Source organism: Giraffa tippelskirchi, chromosome 6, assembly GCF_054371585.1.
Source record: "Giraffa tippelskirchi isolate mGirTip1 chromosome 6, T2T-mGirTip1v1.2.pri, whole genome shotgun sequence".
NCBI classification, from domain to species: domain Eukaryota; kingdom Metazoa; phylum Chordata; class Mammalia; order Artiodactyla; family Giraffidae; genus Giraffa; species Giraffa tippelskirchi.
Genome location: NC_137280.1, coordinates 160519355 through 160542082, shown reverse-complemented (window position 1 = coordinate 160542082; position 22728 = coordinate 160519355). Strand labels below are relative to the sequence as shown.

General features: G+C 36.1%; 1 protein-coding gene across 1 annotated transcript in view; it reads right to left on the bottom strand.

Moving 5' to 3' along the window:
* The window catches only part of ADGRV1 (adhesion G protein-coupled receptor V1), a 537185-nt gene that overhangs the window by 479553 nt on the left and 34904 nt on the right, over window positions 1–22728 (bottom strand). Inside the window, exons 5-14 of the mRNA XM_081504948.1 lie at window positions 21178–21282; window positions 19568–19681; window positions 17023–17588; window positions 16356–16626; window positions 15421–15750; window positions 9415–9591; window positions 7080–7303; window positions 2233–2359; window positions 1003–1188; window positions 77–257 (exon numbers count right to left, since the gene is read on the bottom strand). Of these exons, the coding sequence (XP_081361074.1) occupies window positions 77–257; window positions 1003–1188; window positions 2233–2359; window positions 7080–7303; window positions 9415–9591; window positions 15421–15750; window positions 16356–16626; window positions 17023–17588; window positions 19568–19681; window positions 21178–21282 (2281 nt within the window). The remainder of the gene's footprint in view (window positions 1–76; window positions 258–1002; window positions 1189–2232; window positions 2360–7079; window positions 7304–9414; window positions 9592–15420; window positions 15751–16355; window positions 16627–17022; window positions 17589–19567; window positions 19682–21177; window positions 21283–22728) is intronic.

Here is a 22728-nt window from a genome sequence, read left to right as displayed (position 1 = left end):
TAAAGAAATAAATTTAAAAAATGGCAAATTCTTCTTCAGTAAACACTAATGGAATATAAGAAGTAGAATAAATTACCACTATAGGTATCGTCTCCTTTACTTTCATTTATCATAACAATTAGATCATCAGAAACAAATTCTATAATTCCATGAGGATCATCATTTTTTAGAATCGTTATGTTGACAACCGTAGTACTTCCCAACTTGCTTTCCCGTTCACCGTGGCTGGTGAGGACCACCCAATAATGTTCATCCAACTAAAGTGAGCATGTCAAATTAGGAAAATAATAAAAGTTGAAAATTTCAGAGCAAGTAAAAATACATATTCAAGAATATTAATACCATCAATTTTTCACTACAATGAACTCACTGAAAAAAACAAAGCTGATTTTTTTTTAATTTTTAACATTTTTCCATCAATTAAGAGAGATATCAGATGTAAATATATATTATTCAAAAATGGAAAAGACAAATCATGTTGCTACATTAAAACAGTAAGGAGCCTGGGTCTTATCACTGATGTTCCAATCATTTAAACTAATAAAATTGAATTAATTTAAAAGCTACATATGCAATGATGTACATACATAATGGAACAATATATGGTTCTCTTAATATACTTAAAACTTAAGTTTATTTTCTTTAAAAGAGTAATTTTACAGAAAAATTTCTTCAGTTTGAAACCATATCCTGAAAGTTCAGTCAATACAGATTATATAAAACAATGTTTAAAATATATAAAGCTACAAGGAGACAAAAACTAACAAGTTTCAGATTGTCTGCTATCATTTTATGTAAGAATGGACAATTCAAATTGGTATGAGTCTTACTTTGTTTTTGAAGCTTGTATTTTTAGTTTCCTAACATAAGTACTTCCTTTATCTTTTCCTGCCTGCCTCCTTTCCTGTATTTCCTTGCCAACGTTCAAACTATTTATATTCATAACATACTAGATACTATCAACTTTCCACAAAGGCACAAGAAAAAAATAAAATCCCATACCTCTGGTATCCCATCCAATCTTGTCAGCAACGTGATTACAATCTCCCTCTCCCCAGGTTTAAATTCCAGTACTCCTGTGTTGCCATAGAATTCATTGCTATCTCTTGGCTCTATTCGATAGTGAAGAAACTGCTTAACCAGTGCTCCCCTATATCGCATGATGTGGAGCTCTACAGATTCTCCCTCCTTAAAAAAAAAAAATTGACGAAATTCAAAAAGATACATGCACCCGAATGTTCATGGAAGCATTATTTATAATTGCTAAGATACAAAAGCAACAAAAGTGTCCCTCAACAGATGAATGGTAAACATATGATGTGTGTGTGTGTGTGTGTGAATGGAATACTACTCAGTCATCAAAAAGAAAGAAATTTTGCCATTTGCCAAATGGCTTCCCTGGTGGCTCAGATGATAAAGAATCTGCCTGCAACGCAGGAGACCCAGGTTCAATCCCTGTCAAGAAGATCCCCTGGAGAAGGGAAGGCAACCCGCTCCAGTATTCTTGCCTGGAAAATCCCAAGGAGAGAGGAACCTGGTGGGCTACAGTCCATGGGGTCACAAAGAGTGGGACACAACTGAGCAACTAACACACAACATGAATGGGCTTAGAGGGCATTATGCTAAGTGAAATAAGTCAGACAGAGAAAGACAAATAATGTATGATATCACTTAAATGTGGAATCTAAAAATACAACAAACTAGTGAATATAACAAAAAAGAAGCAGGCTCATATACAGAGAACTAGCAGTTACTAGTGGAGTGAGGGCAACAGAGGGGTCGGGGATAGGAGGTCCAAACTACTGGGTACAAGAGAGGCTCAAGGACAAACTGTACAGCATGGGGAATATAGCCAATATTTTGCAATAACTGTAAATGGAAAGTACTTTTTCAAAACTGTATTAAAAGAAATAATCCCACACTCTGAATTCAAACTGAACAGGTTTGCATCACAACTTTAAGCAATTTGTGTAAAGCTCAGCTAGAAGTGCCAATGTGTCTCTTTCACACTGAAATATAGCACAGACTGCTTAGAACAGTGACTAGAACATAACAGACCCTAATTATATGTTATCTATATGATTATACCAATAATAATGATGATGACTATGTTCTTGCCAGTAAAGTACCATAAAAAGGATAGGGAAAAAAGTCCACAAAAGTTCAAATCCTTTGAAATTGCTCTTCTGAGGTTGTGAGTACAGAACAGATTGAAGTTTCTTTCATACTTACTTTTACAATATAGGGTCCTCTGGAAGCAGGAGAAAATTCAAAAACTCCTCCAGGATCATCATTTTCCAAAATAATTAAGTCACGGCTTGTATATCCAGATTTCAGCACTTGGTTTTCCACACTGACCCTGGAGAAAACAGTGGGCGGAAAAGTATCCACTATCTATAGACTTACTTCTGTTTGAAGTCTTACTTACAATATTTGTAACACTTTCAGATAATGCATATGAAGGTTACTAGAAGTTAAACCTTAAACTGAATTTAAGTATATTAAAATCACGTAAGATCAAACAGTTTCACTGATTACACTTATGGGAGAACTTCTCTTTCTGAATTCATTGTATCTTTTATATTTGATTGAAAACAAACACTGCATATGTATGCTAAAAATACAGTAATTGAAAGTTTAAATATATTTTATAAAGTAGTATCAAATTTATAGACTTGTTTCCAGTTTTAGAGAAATTTAACTTGTAATATATAGTTTTAAAGTAATTTAAATAAAATTGCTTAAATTTTACATACACTTGAATTTGTTTTTTAAAAACTCATTACATAAGATTATACTAATTGAATACAAGTTGGACAACTGCTTGGACTAAAGCAAGACACAATGACCAAAAACAAAGTTGTGATTAGATTTTAGAAATATTTCATGACCTTCAGTAGGCTTCTGTTCACCCTGACTTTAACCTTATGCTTTTTCTTTTATTATAAAAGAAATATTATAAATAATAAATATAAATAAATAATATTTCTTTTATAATAAAAGAAAAAGTAGGACATCATGAAAAAAATAGAATAGAATGGATCTGAAATATATCATATGCTATAGCAATTCCTATACAAATCTCAAAAGAACATATTAAAACAAGATGTTTTTTTTATTTCTGGTTTTTATGTTCAGCCTATAATTAAAATGATCAAAGGGACTAGAACTGTAAGGCTCTGAGGGTTTAAAAGCCAGCATACTCTTTGAGAATTCTCAATCCCGCAAGCTCTTCTAAACCTTTCCAAATGTCACGTTCTATTGAATCAAAAAGTACCCTGATCAAACCTCAAAATTACAATGCAGCCACAATTAATATGTAGAAAGAACAACACATTTCCTGTGTAACAGAGAATCTGAATTAACATCCTTCCCCAGTTTTTGGAAATCTGCCAACCAATACCTAGCATACTAGTGGCCACAGAAGATATAATCAAAATAATAAGACAGCTAGGCTTTTTCTATTATTAATATGATTTTCATAGTAAATTTGCCCATATTTCATTTACGTCAATATTTTTATTAATTAAAATGTCCTATGTCCATATAAGCTGAGACAAAAACAGGATCAGAATGTGAATATAAAATTCCATTCTGAGCATTAAACAAGTGAACTTATTTTTAAGCTTTCTTAAAAAATGCTACCCTTTTGGAAAAAAGGCAAAGTTTTGAAAAGTTCTTTACCCAACAGTTAAGAGAATGCAGGCAAGAAACTGCTTAAACGCACTCAAAAATCAATGGAAGAAATGAGCGCTCTGCTTCTGAATTCTTTGTGAAACAACCACAAGATTCATAAAAGATGTTAAGTAAGAACTGCACAAGGAAAGGACACTAATTGTTTTCTTGGTTATACATACACTATCAGGAAAGCTAAAATTTTTAAGTTCTTCAAAATATGTAATTACATAAATTCTCCAAATTTTTATCAGCTATCTTAATAGTATTCATAATTTGAAACTATTAATACCAAAACAAAAAACTTCAGATAAGCTTATTATTAGATGATAAATGGACACACAAAGCATGCACAGGCAGGTGGACAAGCAAACTTTCCCAGGGCCGGCAGTCATGCAGAACCGAAGCCTTGTCCAAAACATTGGCATGCAAAAGCAAAATGTTGAATCACCCAAAACCAGACATTCTTCAGTACACTTACCCAAAATATACGACAAACCTTTCAGTTTCTACCCTGTCAACACAGAAGACAGTGTGTGTAGGGAGGGGGAGGGGGAGAGGGAGACGGGAGACAGTATTTGCCAAAACTTCACTAATACTGCTAGAAACGGCAACGGTGGGGTAAAAAGAAAGCTAAAGCAAGCCTTTCTTTTCTGCCCCCGCCCCCGCCCCCTCGCACGAGCTGGTCATATTCACTTGAAGGGAACTCCGCACACTGGGTTCTTTGCTATTCACAAATGCCAGCAAGAGGTTCGGCAGTTCCCACTCAGGGAAGATGACCCCACGGCTAGCCAGCGTGTCAAGACCCATTGAAGACATTCCTTTCCAGGCCTGCTCCAAGGCGCTAGAGCCTGCCAAGCACTGTGCATGCTCACAAAACCCCAGCAGCTGAGCAAATTTCATTCAGCCCGACTCATAATTACTTAGTAGTTTTAATTAGGTTTCAAAAAAATAATAATAAAAACCCCACATTCTCAGATCTGAAGCCAGTTATTCTTGGAAAGAATAAAAACTCTTATCAGCAGAGAAATATATACCTTTCATCGTTTGCACAGGAATATACTTACAAAAGCAAAAGATGTCACTGCATCTTCTAATTATGACAAATATTACTTAAATATAACTTTCTATCAGGAAATACAAACACTTTTCCAAATTTCCAATGTATTGCATTTTTAAACAGCCTTGAGAAACATGTCAGAATGTATAGTCCCTAGTGTTTTACTTTTCAAGTCAAATAAATAATACCATAAATAAGGAGTTATATATTCTACATATGTCACAAATTTTCCTGAAATTAACTGGCATAATAAAGTTGTTTCTGATCTGGAGAGAACTTAAAAATATTTTTAATTAGTATGGTATTAAAAGCATCATAAATCATTCAGTACTAGGGCAACTTTTATCTCTATTTAACAGAAATATACAAAATTTTCATTTGACTTTTACATTAAAAGAAAATCACAAATGATATCAGAATAAAGTGTTTTCTTGCAATATTTTACTGTAACTTACTATAATCACACTAGCATTCATTCATTCTTTTAGTTTTGTTAAAAATTTGCAAATTTGAGATGGAGGTTTTGACAAAATACCTTACTTTAAATTGTGGATTTGATTGTCACATTTATTTCAATATGTCTTAGTAGAAGACTGAATTGTAATTTGTTCACGCACATATAGATAATACAAGTATGTGCTAGTTACTAATTGAGCTAAAAAAATTTAGTATCAATTTGGACTAATTTCTTCCACTTGAAAAGAGAGGAATCAATAACTTCTGAAATCCTCATCCCTGTGGTTTATACTTTCTGGCGTACTACTTTAACCCACAGGAAAGAGAGAAAGAAAAAAATACTTTAAAATTAAATTTAGTTAATTTCAAAGATTTATATAAGGTTAAAAATGACTATTTTGAAAGAATATGAAGAATAGTCACTTATGAATTTGCTACACGTTTAGTTCAGAATTGAAACTCTCAACTGAATTAACAAAGTCTCTATAGATTACTGCCTCTTTGGTTTATAACTGCTGTTCATTTTTCTTTAGTTTCTTTTTAAGACAGTCCACTGATTTAAAAAGCACTCAAATCTAACTTAAAACAAAAAAGGGACCTAAGTGAAAAAATAATAATTTTCAATTTACATTTCATTACATTTCACTAATTTCTTATCATATGAAATATCTATCCAAAAGATTTAATGTAAAAAATATATTAAAAATGTAAGTATTTAGATTCTGTGTGTGTGTGTGTGTGCACATGCGCACACAGTATTTGGTTCTTGCTTTTTTGGGTTTCTTTGCTTATTTTGCTGTTGTTTTGTTTTAATTTTTATTTTAAAAAAAGAAACACAATGTGGTTATGAAAGCAAACAAAATGAACAGCAGACATTCAACAGATTAGTTCCCTATATTCTGAATTTTTTTCTTTCACATGAAAACTACTCATAAGGTTTATTAAATATGTTTTTATTTATACAATACAGCAACACAGAAAAACCTGTAAGAGTCTGAGAGCAAAATTTGGAGAGGATAAGGGGTTACATAAAATGATTATTACTACTTCAGTTCTGATTAAAATAGTACAAAATAACACCTATTGAACCACTGAATTCATCTATGAATTTTATTGTTTCTAAGATGAAAATTTTCCTAAGTCCTCAAATCACACATTAGCCTTCTTAATATGTATCAACTTTAATTTAGAGACCTGTGGTAGACAAGCTGGTTTTAATTTTAACTCAATTAAAACCAATTAAGCAAAATATTTTTTTATTTTTGGAATTTCATGAATTACTGAAAAATTGTCTTTGAGAGATCCTGGTATTTTCTTGATCTAAATCACTTACTTGAGAAATGTTACGTAAATCCTTACTATCACTTAAAAATACCCCTTAAATGTGTATTATTTTTTTATTCTTTGGAAAAAAAGTATTATTCAATATTCAAATTTCATATAAAAAAGAGAATTTCATTGTATGAATATTAACTCTTCTTCTGAGTCACTCAAAAAAGTTCTAATCCTCTTACTTGATGAAAATGAAGCCAGCAGAGCTATCTGCCTAACCTAACACTTTACATTTATTGCTGCCTATTTTTTGAATATAGCAACATATTAGCTACGTTTAAGATGTATCTAATACCTTAAATTCTCGATGTAACATTTCTTCACAAAAGTAGCAGGGTAAGAGTTGACTACGTCATAGTATTTATGATCTAACCAAAAGCCATCTTAAAACAACAGAAAAGTCAGATCAGCAGAGCATTATCTACTTACTTTTTTCTTTTTACTTTACGTGGAAAAAGAATTATTCTCCTTACTTTACATGGAGAAAAGAAATAAAATTATTTCAGAGAACAAGAACACATACATGTCACTAAGCGCTACCTTAATTCATTATTACCTGTCTAGAGAAAGTGTTACTGTCTCATTCATTTCCGGTATGTCGTCCGCTTTGATGGTAATGTTGATCGTTGTGTCACTCTGCCCAGATAAAAACACAACAGAGCCGTTAAACGGTCCTACATCGTCCAGGGTCACTGCTTCTGAACTAAAGCCGGAGGCCTTCAAACTCCAGTAGACAGTAGCCTGGCCATCAGTTCCATCCCGATGTAAGGGAATGCATACCTTATAAAGAGAAGAAAACAGAAATACATGCTCACAAACTACCTAAGCTTTCCAGTTAGTACAGACACATGTTAAATGAACGTTTAGGCACTCTGCATAGAGAAGTGAACAATTAAAATGCTATTACAAGCACAAGTGAACAAGCTTCTTTCTAAGCATGACAATTATAAGACTGAACTACTTTATATTAGTTTTTGCTAATCAAATTTACCTACTAAATTTCCCCCTCCCAACAATATTCCTATCCTAAGATTTGTCTTAACAAAAAGACTTCATTTTAAGAGCCAAAGAACCGTGAAAAACATAGAACAATTTAGCCAAAGAGTAAATCTCCATCAGAGGGTCTCTGAAAAAAGAATTAATATCACAATACAAACTGAAAAACAAGCTTTTGCGAATAAATCTGGCAAGTACACAGTTAGGTTAAATGCATCCTAAAGTGATAGAGGGCAAAATAAGAAAATAATAATACAAATAAGAATAAGAAATGCTTCTAGCCAAACAAATGCTGATACTCAAATCATGGCTCTGAGTTTCCATGGGCAAGTTACTTAACCTTTCTGACCTCAATTTCCACATGTGAAATGAAGCTATTGGTTCCCTATTTTGCAAGTTCGTGGTGAAGAGTAAAGAGTCTCCCCATAGCATGAACTAATAAATGGAAACTATTATAATAATTCTGAAACAAATTGTATTTGGTAGTGTCATCTGAGTCCAGCATACTTTCAAAATGTCTAAGAAAAGGATCACTGAAGATCATAATGAAGTTTTTCCCAAGCAAAGAATATAAACAAATATTTAACAGTAGATATGCAATTCTTTTTAAATGCCTAAAAAAGGTATCCTCTGTGCTTTGCCCTTTAACATAGGCTATCTGGAAAAACATGGAAGATATTTTCTTCACTAACCACTCTCTTAATTTGGCTAGCAACGGTCAAGGCTGGAGACTAACAATAAAGTGAGATTCTTAGAAAAGATTTCCAAAAAAAAAAAAAGAAGCAAAAGAGGGCTGAGCCCTTGATTCACCCCAAGGGAGTGGGCGTGGCCAGGCTGTAAATCGGACAAAGAGAACAAAGGGAAATTCTCACTTTTTCTGCTGTATCCCAGGAGGAGAAGAAGACAGGTTCAGGGAGCCCAAAACTTTTCCTAGAAGCTCATTTCCCTCGAGGGAAAAATATGGAATGGTACATGTACAGCTTTATAAGATAGATGAGTAAGAACAAACCATTCTTTCAGAACAAACTGAATGCTTTTGAGGTTTTAGAAGAAAACAGTGTATTATGAAAAATACACAAAATCAAAACCACCTTGAAAAATTGAGCTTCTCTGCCAATTCACAGAATCAAATATACAAACACAAGAAGTTGTGGTCACCATATTTTGACATGAGGCTTTGGTAACAAAAACAACTCTTCACATTCCTAACCTGAACCACAAACCAGTTTAAATCAAATCTAAGTGTGAGAGAACTTGAGAGGGCTTTAGGGACAGACTGTGGCTCAGGGAACGGCATGGTCAAAGGTGAGAGTGGTCTCTAGATAGACGGCAGGAAAACTCAACCAGGTGGCAGGCAGGGAGAGGTGCCATATACGTGAACATGCTTCAGTGTGTGTGTCTCCAGAAATGTTCATATAAATCATATATATATATAATTCCTAAGATTTGGTATCCACGACTTTATCACCACCACCTCCACCACCAAACATACGATGCCACCCAATCCTGTCCAAGGCAAGCATGAGGAGTGCTTGGAAATGGAAAAAGTCAAGGATTCTTGTGGTACATATGACTTGGCTAATTAAAACAAACAAAAAAAAATTGTGTTGGGCTATTACTTTATCAAATGTCACAAGCACTAGCTGAAAACAGCCTCATCATACTATCCTACTTTTCGTGTAAGCAATTAATTCTAATTTTATTCTATCGAATATGCAAAAAGATGAAAAAAAATCACACATTTCATCAATTACTTTAAGTCAAATTACAAACTGAAGGCTTGCTGTAAATGGTGAAGCTTTTCAAGATCTCTATATTAACCTGACCCCTCCCCTCAAAAAAGTGTCTTTATCTCAAACTTATTAGGCCCCATCAATAAGAAAAAGTCTACTTACCACTTCAGCAGCAAAATCTTCTGGCTCATGCAAAATGATTGGAAGATTGCTAATAAAGCCAATTTCTCCATTTGCAATGTCTGGAGTAACCACCAAAGAAATATTTTGGATTTCCCCAAATCTAGGACTTATAGGTGGGATTGGGGGAACTATATTCACCAACTCCACAGCTTCCAACTATAATAAACAGAAAAACACCATAAAAAATGGAAAGAAAAGAAATTTTTAAGAAAAATTTTGAAGTCTTAATTGAATGAAAAGACAAGCATGGGTAAAGGCCACCAATAATGTGGCAACTTCCATCTCCTTCATTCATCATCCTGATTCAACCTCCTGCACTGGCCTCTTAACCTCTTTCTGCTTCTCAATTATGACTATTCCCAGGGTTCTTCCTGAGACCTTTATCTTACAATTTCACACCCACTCCCTAAAAATCTCTGAATCTCTCCTTCAAAATTCCAAATCTTTATAACTGCCAGTGAGTATGACATAAATGTCGCAGAGATACCTTACAGATAGAATGTGCACAAAAGAAATCACCATCTCTGCTCCATGCTACACGATTTTCCCCAATACCGCCATCCACTTTTCCTCCTTGTTGCCTGTACCCAACAGCCTTGATTTAAAGCCAAATATCAGCGAGTTGCCCACATCTCCCTCCTCCCTTCCACTGAACCACGTCTCCAACCAAATCATTCACTCCTCCTCTCTGCCAGAGAAGATTCACTATCAGAAGACCATTCACAACTCCAAATGTGACTTAATATGTCTTTATGTTTAAAGAAATGCATCATGTGTCCCTGTGATAAATGAACATGACCTTCACTGTAACTTTCAAAGTTTTTCCTCATGTAGAAGGGCCTCTATCCATCATCTCAAAAATCAAAATGCACTCGCTTTTAAAAACTAGTTAAATATCCCTCTCCCCTAGAAAACTTTCCTTGGATTCTCCAGCCCTCTTTATTCTATCTCTTCCTCGACTTCTACTACTACCCTCACTAAACTTAGAAATTCACTTTAAATCTCGCATATTGCTTGCTTATCATCATTTTCCATGTTCCGGACTTTTACTTCCCAACAGGACTACAGAACTCTCGCGGATCTGTGTCCTTCTCAATACTTTCCTGAAACATGACACAGACCTGTAAGTACAGCAGCTACACAATAAATGTGTTGATTTACCCCTACAACACAAAATGAACTCTCTAAGAATCCTGATATATCAAAATCTTCAACCTTCAAAAACCCAACTTATCAATCAAACCCAACTTATCCTGACTATAGGAATAGACAGTCAATATAGGATTGCAAAAAGCATAGATAATTTAAGTTAAAAAAGCAACTGTAAATTTAATGAAACAGTATGCATCTCTTCCTCTTCAGAGCCCTCTGTTAGGCTTTGTAATGGATATAATGCCACTAAGTAACCAGCAGTAGACACTGGTGGTTGAAGTTGGTTTTTCACAGGTGGACAAGGACTATACTGATACTGCACATACGCTCACATTTTCTGATGAACAGTGTACATTTTAAGGGCAAAAGTAAATGCTTTTTAAATGTAACACACTTTGCTTTGAAAATCGTATACAGGAGAACAATACCAAAAGTTCCGTAACTGGTAAATATTCACTTCACTTGAGTAAAAGAAAAAAAAAAGAAATCAGGCTAATGTTGCCAAATATTGGTATGTAGACTGAATCAAGTAAAATAAAACATGCAGTTCTTCAGGATACTGCATTTACTTAATAAAATAAATGAAATGTGAAAATAGTTAAAACCACATAACTGTCATTCTTCTAGAGAAAAATAATATACATACATATATATGTGTGTGTTTATTTATCTTTAAAGATAGCACAAAAATTTAAAGATAAAAATATTTATTTGAATGGCATATAAAGTGTACACTGGTTACAGGCAAAGACTTGAAAACATACTGGTCCTCTATGAGTCAGAACGTGTTTGTGACTGAACACTCTCATCCCTAAATATTCACAGAGAGTCAAACTGATAACACTGTTGAAAACATCAAGGGGGGAAAAAACCAACATATTTTCCTTAGAAACTTCTCAAAAAGGAGAAAATTCATATTCTACTTAAATTTATCAAAACAGTTACAGAACTAATTCTAAACATAGTATTTTTGAAAACTAAGAAGAAAGAAGATATAGAAGGCCATGAAATGAACCGATCAAAAGGAAAATGCTAATTTTCCATGGCTTACTTCCTAGTCTCCAAGCCTTTTTTGTCTGGGTTCCTTAAGCATCTGCTAAATCAAACTACTCCATTCATAAAGAGTCGTTCTTTGCTTTCAGACAGTTTGCAAGGGGGACAGCACATTAGTAACCCCATGCCTGCCAAAAGCTGTATCCCAGACTAATGTATTTAGCTGAGAGGGTCACTAAAAAATAAGAAGCTCATGTCTCTGATTCTCCTTTCTTCAGTTTCATTCAGATTTCCGTGCAGAGTCTGATGCCTCCTATTCTAAAGTTGCTCATCCATTATGTACTATACAAACTACACAACCTTTTAATTCCAACCAGCCTTCCAGAGCCGACAGCTTTTCTGAACCTTAAGGAACTCTGTCAGTGACTAATAATGCCCTTTCTTCCTAAAGTGTTAAAATGACTGTCTGCACTATAAGACCTTTCTTATTCAACTGAATATAGAGATAGATAAAAATTGAGTCTGGAATTAGTACAAACAGATTTCTAACCCACGATCACCAAAATTCAGATATTCTTCAAGTTTCTCCTAACTTTTCGAGTGTTAGCAAAAATAAACTCTGTCATATTCATATTCGTTCTACAGTCGCTCAGTCGTGTCTGACTCTTTGCGACCCCATGGACTGCAGCATGCCAGGCTTCCCTGTCCTTCACTATCTCCCAGAGCTTGCTCAAACTCGTGTCCACTGAGTCGGTGGTGCCATCCAACCATCTCGTCCTCTGTCATCTCCTTCTCCTCCTGCCTTCAATCTTTCCCAGCATCTAGGTCTTTTCTAATGAGTCAGTTCTTCACATCAGGTGGCCAAAGTACTGGAGTTTCAACTTCAGCATCAGTCCTTCCAACGAATATTCAGGACTGATTTCCTTGAGGATTGACTGGTTTGATCTCTTTGAAGTCCAAGGGACTCTCAAGAGTCTTCTCCAACACTGCAGTTCAAAAGCATCAATTCTTCAGCACTCGGCCTTCTTTATGGTCCAACTCTCATATCCATACATGACTACTGGAAAAATAATAGCTTTGACCTTTGTCAACAAAGTAATGTATCTGCTTTGTAATACGCTGTCTAGGTTTGTCATAGCTTTTCTTCCAAGGAGCGTCTTTTAACTTCATGGCTGCAGTCACCATCTGCAGTGACTTTGGAGCCCAAGAAATTTAAGTCTGTCACTGTTTCCATTGTTTCCCCATCTATTTGCCATGAAGTGATGGGTCCGGCGCTTACTCCTTGCAAGGAAAGTTATGACCAACCTAGATAGAATATTAAAAAGCACAGACATTACTTTGCCAACAAAGGTCCGTCTAGTCAAGGCTCTGGTTTTTCCAGTGGTCATGTATGGATGTGAGAGTTGGACTATAAAGAAAGCTGAACACCGAAGAATTGATGCTTTTGAACTGTGGTGTTGGAGAAGACTCTTGAGAGTCCCTTGGACTGCAAGGAGATCCAACCAGTCCATCCTAAAGGAGATCAGTCCTGGGTGTTCATTGGAAGGACTGATGTTGAAGCTGAAACCCCAGTATTCTGGCCACCTGATGTGAAGAGCTGACTCATTTGTAAAGACCCTGATGCTGGGAAAGATTGAGGACAGGAGGAGAAGGGGACGACAGAGGATGAGATGGCTGGATGGCATTACCGACTCGATGCACATGGGTTTGGTGCACTCAGGTAGCTGGTGATGGATAGGGAGGCCTGGTGTCCTGCGGTTCATGGGGTCACAAAGAGACACGACTGAGCGACTGAACTGAACTGAACTAACAGAGCACTCACTAGACACCTCCACTAGGAGTCCTCAATTAATGCACAAACCATACAAGCACGAGAAGTAGACCAGCTCAAAAAAAAAAAAGGACAAAAAGTCTTCACAATAAAATGGCCCACCCACCAAGTGCTAAGCAAGGTATGACACAGCCATGAGAAATTCAAAATGCCAAGAGTTTTTAAAAAAAGCTTTCAGAGAAAAAGAGCAAGTTAACCTAAAGGCAAATAATTTCTTTTCCTCAAACTTCTCATCAGCTACTCTGGAAGCTAAAAGAGAATACCTTACAAGTTCTTAGGAAGAAATTATTTTAATCTAGAAATTCCTATAAGCCAGAAATCAATATATGAAATTTCACTGGGCTCAAAGGCTCAAGAAGTTTACCTAGCACATACTTCTGCTCATGTATTTGAGGATACATATGTTACAACAAAACTAAAACATAATCCAAGAAATAAGGGGCAGGAAATCAAGAAAATTAAGGAGTTAGTAAAAACAGTCACAAGAAGCACGTGAGAAGCAAGTTGGAGAAAGCAGCTGGCACAGCTAAACTCAGCATTCAACACATGTAAGATAGCCTGGAAGGACTGATACTGAAGCTCCAATACTTTGGCCACTTGATATGAAGAGTGACTCATTCGAAAATACCCTGATGCTGGCAAAGACTGAGGGCAGGAGGAGTAGGGGGCAACAGAGGATGAGATGGTTGGATGGCATCATCAGCTCAACGGACGTGAGTTTGAGCAAACTCCAGGAGATAGTGAAGGACAGGGAAGCCTGGCATGCTGCAGCCCATGGGGTCACAAAGAACTGGATACAATTTTTCGACTGCACAAAAAAGACAGCTGGAAGACCTAACTTGGTAAGAAGGGCATATAAAAGGGGGAAGTCAAAAACTCCACAGAAAGCAATAATAAACTATAAAACAAAGCTAGGGAAAAATATGAAACAAATTTAAATATGCCACGGTTCAAAGAAATTGATGAAATATGAGATTTGATTTCAGATATACTTCAGTTAGCAAAATGTATGGTAACAGATTATACATCCTTCTTTATTGCTCTATTCATACGATCTGATTCTGTTTGAAATTTGGAAGTTTAGTTACATAATCAAAATTTGATAAGCACCTTTTTATTACTTTCTAATTGTCAAAACCAATCAATAGCAACCATATGGAAAATAAAACTATAGCACTGTGAGTACAGATGTATCAAACTTTGGCAATAAAAGCAGTGCTTTGGTTTGGACTTCCCCAGAGGTCCAGAGGTTAAGACTCCACACGTCCACTGCAGGGGGCATGCGTCTGATCCCTGGTCAGGGAACTAAGATTCCTCATGCCAAACCATATGGCCAAAAACATTAAATTAAAAAAAATGTTTAAATAATGCTTTGGTTAATAAAAGTTAAGAAACAAAAGAAATAAGATAGAAAAACATGTTATAAGAGTTCTATTTCTTATTAAGTAATAAAAGTCCAAAGAGTCTACCTATGTTAATAGATTTTCTGGTATACTATTTAAAAGTATCTACACAATTTTCTGTCAAATTGCTTTTTTCATTTCTGAATGCCTTCCCTGCAATATCCATCATGAAAAACATATTTATTCTACAATCCAAATTCCTATGTCACATTTTCCCAAATCAACTCAAAAGAACGACAGACCTCTCACTGGCTCTCTCCTGGCCCTCCCCCCTCACAGTTCACGAATAACTCCATTATACCATGAATTATACTGACCTACATTTCATGTCTGATCTGCTTTTATTATCGCATAATTAAAACACTGGCCTTAGTATGTCTGATCTGCTTTTATTATTGCATAATTAAAACACTGACCTTAGTATAACCCTTGTTTTATTCATTCTTACACACCTGAGGGGTAGACAGTTTCTCTTTGGACCCCCTACATAATTTGCAGTGAGCAACAGAATCCAAAATATAAGTAAGGATAAAATAATGACTAGTTAACTCTCACTCTACACATGCAGCTGAACCAAAGTTGAGATGATTTTAACCATTAAAGTACCTGTACTAAAAAGTGGGCCCCATTTTGAAGGAATGCATCATTTCTTATTGGCAATTTTATAGTGACTTGGGTTTTCTGTTCTGGAAAAATGAGACTGCTTCTCTTGGATATATTTAAGATGCCATCTTTTGCTCGCAAAGGGTCCACAGCTCCAACAGGAATATAAAGTGCAGAATAAAATATCTTCACATCTCCTTTAGTTCCTCCTAGTCTTGCAAGACTCAAGGATAAACATCGTTCACCTGGGCTACTTTCAATCTTCTGCTTTTCCACAGGAAAAAATGTTATTAGGCCATAAACATCATCACTATCCTGAATGTAGAACAAAAGCTGCAGATAAAGGAATAAAACATTAAAGTGCAGAATTCTCACATCTGAGATCACCAAACTGTTTATTTTCTAGGCTATTTTGCATTTTAATGTGTAATTCTGTATCATATCTAAAAATGATTACTCGTATAAGTAAGAGAGTAAAAGATTAATTGGGCTACCCAGGTGGCTCAGTCGTAAAGAATCTGCCTGCCAATGCAGGAGATGCACGTTCGATCCCTGAGTTGGAAAGATTCCCAACTCAGTTGACAGCAGGAAATTGCAACCCACTCCAATATTCTTGCCTGGGAAATCCCACAGACAGAGGAGACTGGCAGACTACGGTCTATGGGGTCGCAGAAGAGTCAGACACGACTTAGCGACTGAACAACAACAAAAAGAAGATGAATTAAAAACACATTTGAAAACTTTGTGGAATTTTTTTTAAGAGCAAACTTTTTATTTACAGATGGGACACCTTCAGCAAGGGAATTAACCACCACTTCAAAACCCGTGCTCTTCCTATCACATCAAACTAAACATATATAAGATGTGTATGATCAAATTCTTTGTCTGTTCGAGAGCACAGAAGTATTTCTACAAGCAAAGCGTAGCAAGAGATCTACCTCCGCTGGTTCGCTCACTTCTGCACCTCCTCGTATCGTATGAGGTAGAATCTGAAGTAGGTAAGCTTCTGCCTCTTCTGGAAGATCATCATTAACGATCATGAGAGGAATCGATGCCAACATCTGCCCTTGTGCAAAATGCAGAACTCCAGATCTTGGCCTGATATCTGTCGTTACTGGTGAGGGATCACTGCTATTGCGTGTCAGTACCCAGTTCACAGAAACATTTCCATGAGTGCCACCATTTCTAACCACTGTAATTTCTTCAAATCTGGAAGAAATATGATATGGTCACATAACACACTCTGTTTCCCTTGAAGTGGGCATTTTCAACATCAAGTTGGCCACTAGCCACTGGTAAGCAGAATCCAAACCATAAAGAATGACTGCTTTTAATATGAAGGAGTAGGTATGAAGATGTGTCCTAGGAAACTACCATAACATGAATTAACTTGCACATTTAAATATGTGCTTTAAGTATCACTCCCCAAGTAAGAAAGAAAACAGTAAAACCATGGTCGAGGAAATTACACATATCCTTAACAGTTCAGCACTGTGTCCAACACCACAAATATTAAACCTTGGAGTAGTATTAAAATAACTGCAGCAAAAAATAAAAAATAAAATAAAATAACTGCAGCAATACAAGGTTGAAAATAAATCGCACCTTGTTGTTGTATCTTCATCAATTATAACTGTCTTTTCAAACAAGACACTGTTGAATGAGAGAACACCGTAAGGTTTGTCATTTGGCTTAATGGTGACTTGTACAACAGAAGGGCCTAAAAGCACAGCATCTCCCCGTAAAGTATCTTTTAGTAACATAACTTGAAACGATTCAGCAATCTCTGGTATGGCATCATCAACTATTTGAAATTTCAGGTGTGATTCATAAATAAAAGGTGGAAAAACAATAGTTGTGTTTGGCTGAAGATCAATGAAGTCTAAATTTTGCTGGGCTTGTGCTGTTGAATTCCCAGTTATAATAACATAACTGATAGAAACTTCACAGTCATCAGATCCAATCAGATTTCCACTGTCATCTTTTCCACGAACCACTGGAATTGTGAGTATGTGGTCTTCCTCGGGTACCAAATAAACATTCTGAATGAATCTCACAGGACTGTCATTTTTCTTAACAATGATCTCAACTGAGCTCCTGGAGGTATTGATATCAGCTCCTCCTTCTACACTTTTCAGTTTAATCAAAAATATTTCATCATTTTCTGGTACCTGTCAGAGAAATACAAGCAATGGCAAGACATCAATAACTAAAACACCTGCAAAAAACAAAATGTAAAAAGCCCTTATATTTCAATGCAATTACACAGAAATTAAAAAAAATCTTTAACTGAAAGGAGCAGTTAAGGAGGCTTGTTCAGTGTCTATTTACTAAATTATTTTCCAAAGGTAAATATAATATTTTAAATAAAGCAATGATATGAATAAGAAATGAAGTACCAGCATAATGACTTTCAACCTTGATCAATCTCTAGGGAGCTAAAGATCTGACAGAAAAACAAGTTCTTATTAGTTTCATCACGTGTGCAGGATCAGAAGCAACATTCAAGGTCTAATAATATTTAAGGATTTGGTAAACTACAATAAATATCATATACAAATTGTTAGTTTTCAATCATGTCAATTATTCTTGCTTCTCTCTAAGCAGCTTCTATCTCAAGATTTAACCATGATACCAATTATGATTTTCAAAATATGTACCATGTATCTCTGGAAAAGAAGCTATGAGTCACTTTAGGTAAATTGATGACACTGTTAAAATGAAACTTTTTTCTAACTACACAGAAATCCTAGGGATAATCTCTACTGTGCTATTTGAATTTTTACTTCACTATAAATGAATGATGGAGAAGGCAATGGCAACCCACTCCAGTGTTCTTGTCTGGAGAATCCCAGGGACGGCGGAGCCTCGCGGGCTGCCGTCTATGGGGTCGCACAGAGTCGGACACGACTGAAGCGACTTAGCAGCATAAATGAATGAAAGTGAAATAATGTATACTTTTACCTCCATCAACAGAAATATAAAAAGTAAAGCTATTTATCTCAAAAAAGAAGATGCAATGGTTTGACTGAAGATCTTTTTCCTTCAAACTTTATTGAGGAATAATAAAAAAATATAACTAATATATTTATGGGTACAATATGATGATTTGATATACATATACATTGTGATTACAAAGATCAAAATATTAACAAATCCATCACCTCACAGAGTTAATTCTATGTATGTATGGGTGGAGAGACTGCCTAAGCCCTACTCTCAGTAACTCTGAAGTACAGAATACTGTAGTATTAACTATAGTCTTTTAAACTTACAATTAAAATGTATAATTAATCACTGCCCCCAAATTATAACCTGCTCAATGTTCCAGGTTCTAAAAACAAACAGCTTTTGCTAGTTTTCACAACCAGTGAGCTAGAGCTATCAGTGCTATTTAATATTTCACTTTTTCAAGAGAAATACTCTTTTCTAATAATGTCTTCTACTTCATCTTTTTGGGATTTGTTGTGATTTAGTTTCATGATTTTTTTGCGGGAGGGTAGAGGGATAAATTCCTAGCTATCCGTTTTCTTCTGGTAATACTGCTAAGGTTATTCTATTAAAAGACATGTCTTCTTTTGGTAAGCTCATAAGGAACATCCCTGTATACATTGTTCAAATTCACTCTTTCCTTGCCAGTTAAACTAGCCATGTCATATATCTCAATCCTTGGTAGCTTCACTGTGAAATTAAAAATAACAAAAGCCTTCCTATGAATGTGAACATTTAAAACATCCAAACAAATAAATATCAATTGCAACAGAATTTTCTTTGCTTTTATAGTAATACATTTATGCTGGGTAAGTAATACTATACCTGCTCAAAACTGCAATGACTAGTAAAATCAATCATCAAGGTTTACAAAATGCTGAAATGCTTGTATTGAGTGTGGCTGTCAGTTACATTCAAGTTCATTGCCTTTCAGATATACAACTTCATGTGAATTAAATAAGGTAAATATTAACAAGATCTATTCCAAAATAGGCATTAACAGCTATGGCATATCTGGCTGTAATACATTACTTTATATAAGACTATGTTCTTGAATAATTTCAAACACTGAACATAACTTAATACTTGACATAATATTCTCTAAGATGACTGTAATACAGAGAGCCCTTGCTCCTTTTAAGCATTTAACACATCCTACCTCATCATCAAGTACTGTCAAGTTATAAACTACTGTTGCTTTGCCAGGAGGAAAAGTGATATTTCCTTTAACTGGACTTAAATCTTCTTCAGGTGGATTTGGGCCACCCTCTATCTGCAAAGAAACATGGTGCCATCAATAAACATAAAACATTTCATTAGAGTAAGAAAGCATTATTGTGATCTAAACTGACACATCTACTTTAAAATGTTTTGCAAGAAGGATGACACCAACCTGTATTAAGTCTGCCCTTTTACTTAACGGAGTCAAGGCCCATAATATAATTATAGATCTTGACTGTAATTAAACTACGAGGGCTTCCCTGGGGGCTCAGAGAGTAAAGAATCTGCCTGCAATGTGGTTGACTCAGGTTCAATCCCATGGTTCTTCCCTGGAGAAATCTATGGATGCAGAAGTCTCGTGGGCTACAGTCCACAGGGTCACAGAGAGTCGGACACGACTGAAGCAACTTAGCACATACGCAGATTAAATGACATGGTTTATAAGAGTTTTCCCTTTTTTCTCAACCATAATATTAAGGCTGAGGAAAAAATTTATAAAAACTTTTTCTTGAGCAGAATGCATTCAAAATTATTATATTCTCTTAAGTAATGGAATCAAATACCACTTCTACCCCTGGTGGTGTAACCTTGGATGAGGTATTTTTAACAATTCTGTGTGGCTGTTTCCCCATCTTTAAAATGAGGAAATAAGGTCCCCTTACCAGGTTAGATGTAAATATTTAATAAAATCATATTCCTTTCAAAAAGTATTTATTAAGTACTCTGTGTCTGACCTCTTTTAGGTACTAAGGATACAGCAGAGAATAAGGCAAGCTTTCTACCCACCAGGACCTGACATTTAATGAAAGGGAACAAATGGAAGATAAATAAATGCATGGTAGATGATGGTGAGGACTATGGAAAAAAACATTTTAAATGGCATGAGGGACAACGAGTGCTGGGAAGAGCTGCAGTTCACACGCAGCAACAATCAGTGTAAAGCACTTAGACCAGGGCCGAGCAACATTAAGTGCTCCACAAATGTTAGCTGCAATCATTTCAACACAACAAAAGGCTCAGGAGTCAATACAATAACTTCAGACATTCACAGAGAGTTGAAAACACTATCAGCTGATGATGCCTTATCATTTCTACAGCCAATTTTTTTCCAAATTTTGGAATGTGACTGCTGTTACCACCATCCATTAAGTGTATTTTTTAAAATGGAGAATGTTTATGGGGAAGACTACATATTAGATAATTTTATGTGAGCCTAAGGAACCCATGAGCATTTTAAAATTGTATATCCTTAAAAAGATCTGTCTTAAATCTTCTATGAGTTTTATAGAATTATTGTTATTAATTTGTGGTTTATCATTTTCCTGTATATAAAATAATCTGTTGTGTTTCATGGAAGCATAGTATATTCCAAGCAGCAAGGAAAACAGTTTTATATTAAACATGAAATTTATCAGATAATGAAAGCATTCTATTTCATTTTCATTAAGCATCATGTTTATTACACAAAGGACCTTGATTTTTTAAATTGCAGGGATCTAGTATGAGTTCTAAGTATTACCATTTAAAATGATTTCACAGTAAACTTACCTCAAAAGTTACAGTCACCATCCCATAGGTTCCTTTTTGTCTGATGAGAGTAAGAGGCACAGATTCATTTCTGCCTCTGGGCTCACTCACCGTGATTGAGAAAGGCTATCGGGAGAGCAAAGACCATCAGGTGCTGATCAACCAGAGTCAGGAGCTCATGCAAACTGTTACTACCTTAGAAATCCTAATTTTCCACAGACAAATCCACCTACGTCGTGCTCTTAAGAATGTAGGGTCTCTTCACCTTCATCAACTGTAGCTAATAAGACTTAGAAGGTTCAAATAATAGTATAAGGGGAACATAAAACTAGTCAGACAAAAGATGGAGGTTCTTGCCCTGCTTCTGCCCACAACAAGCTGTTCTGCTGAGGAATCTTAAAGGTTACCTAATTGAAAGGTGACGAATTCAAAGGCTCCCAGGAGCCCAAGAGGTCACAGGAATGAGTTGTGCCTCCAGACCAGGGTAGTTCACTGGGACTGTGTGTGCTCAGCCTTCCTCATCGGTCGGCTTGCCACTGAAAACAGACAGCTGCTAATGAGATCCAACCAGTCCATCCTAAAGGAGATCAGTCCTGGGTGTTCATTGGAAGGACTGATGTTGAAGCTGAAACTCCAACACTTTGGCCACCTGATGTGAAGAGCTGACTCATTGGAAAAGACCCTGATGCTGGGAAAGATTGAAGGTAGGAGGAGAAGGGGACGACAGAGGATGAGATAGTTGGATGGCATCACCAACTCAACGGACGTGGATTTGGGTGGACTCCGGGAGTTGGTGGTGGACAGGGAGGCCTGGCATGCTGCAGTCCATGGGGTCGCAAAGAGTCGGACGTGACTGAGTGACTGAACTGAACTGAATGACTTTTTTCATGACATGATCACTGAGGGGAAGAAAGAGCCAAGACTTCAAGTGTTGGAAAGTGTTGGTATGGCCAGTTGAAACTCAGGGTAGAAGAGGTGAGTGGCCAGGTACAGGCCAGCCAAGGCAGCAGGTGACACTAGGTCTCAGAATCCCCATCCATCAGCAGGGGTAGGAATGCCTGTCTCAAAGGGTTCTAATGAGGTTGCAATGAGATACTGCACACCTAAGTGCTTATCCTAGTATTGGACACATAGTGAGGGCCAGCAAAGGTTGGCTATAATTATTATCACCATCATTGTCATCTTTGTCATCGATATAATCATCATCCAGTCTGGAAACCAAAGTCAGACTAGGTACTTTAGGAAACTAAAGTACCAACTGCGAGCTCATCAGTTACTTAGTTGAATTTTAATCACAGAGGGCAGGTACCCAGGCAGAGACTGCCGGGCAGCCATGAGACCACAACAGTTGGGAACTTGGGACCAATGCTAGAGACCGGGGTTCATTCCGAGGCTAAGATATTTAATGTCAAAAGAAGGAAAGAAACCTTTAAACGAACCAGTATGAGGTTGGGGATAATAAGTTGGGAATGAGTGTAAAGGCAGTAGGGAGAAAAATTAAGCAATTAAGGGAGCCTGGTTCATAATTAACTAATAATTCCCTATCATTCAAAGAGAAGTGATGTGATTAAT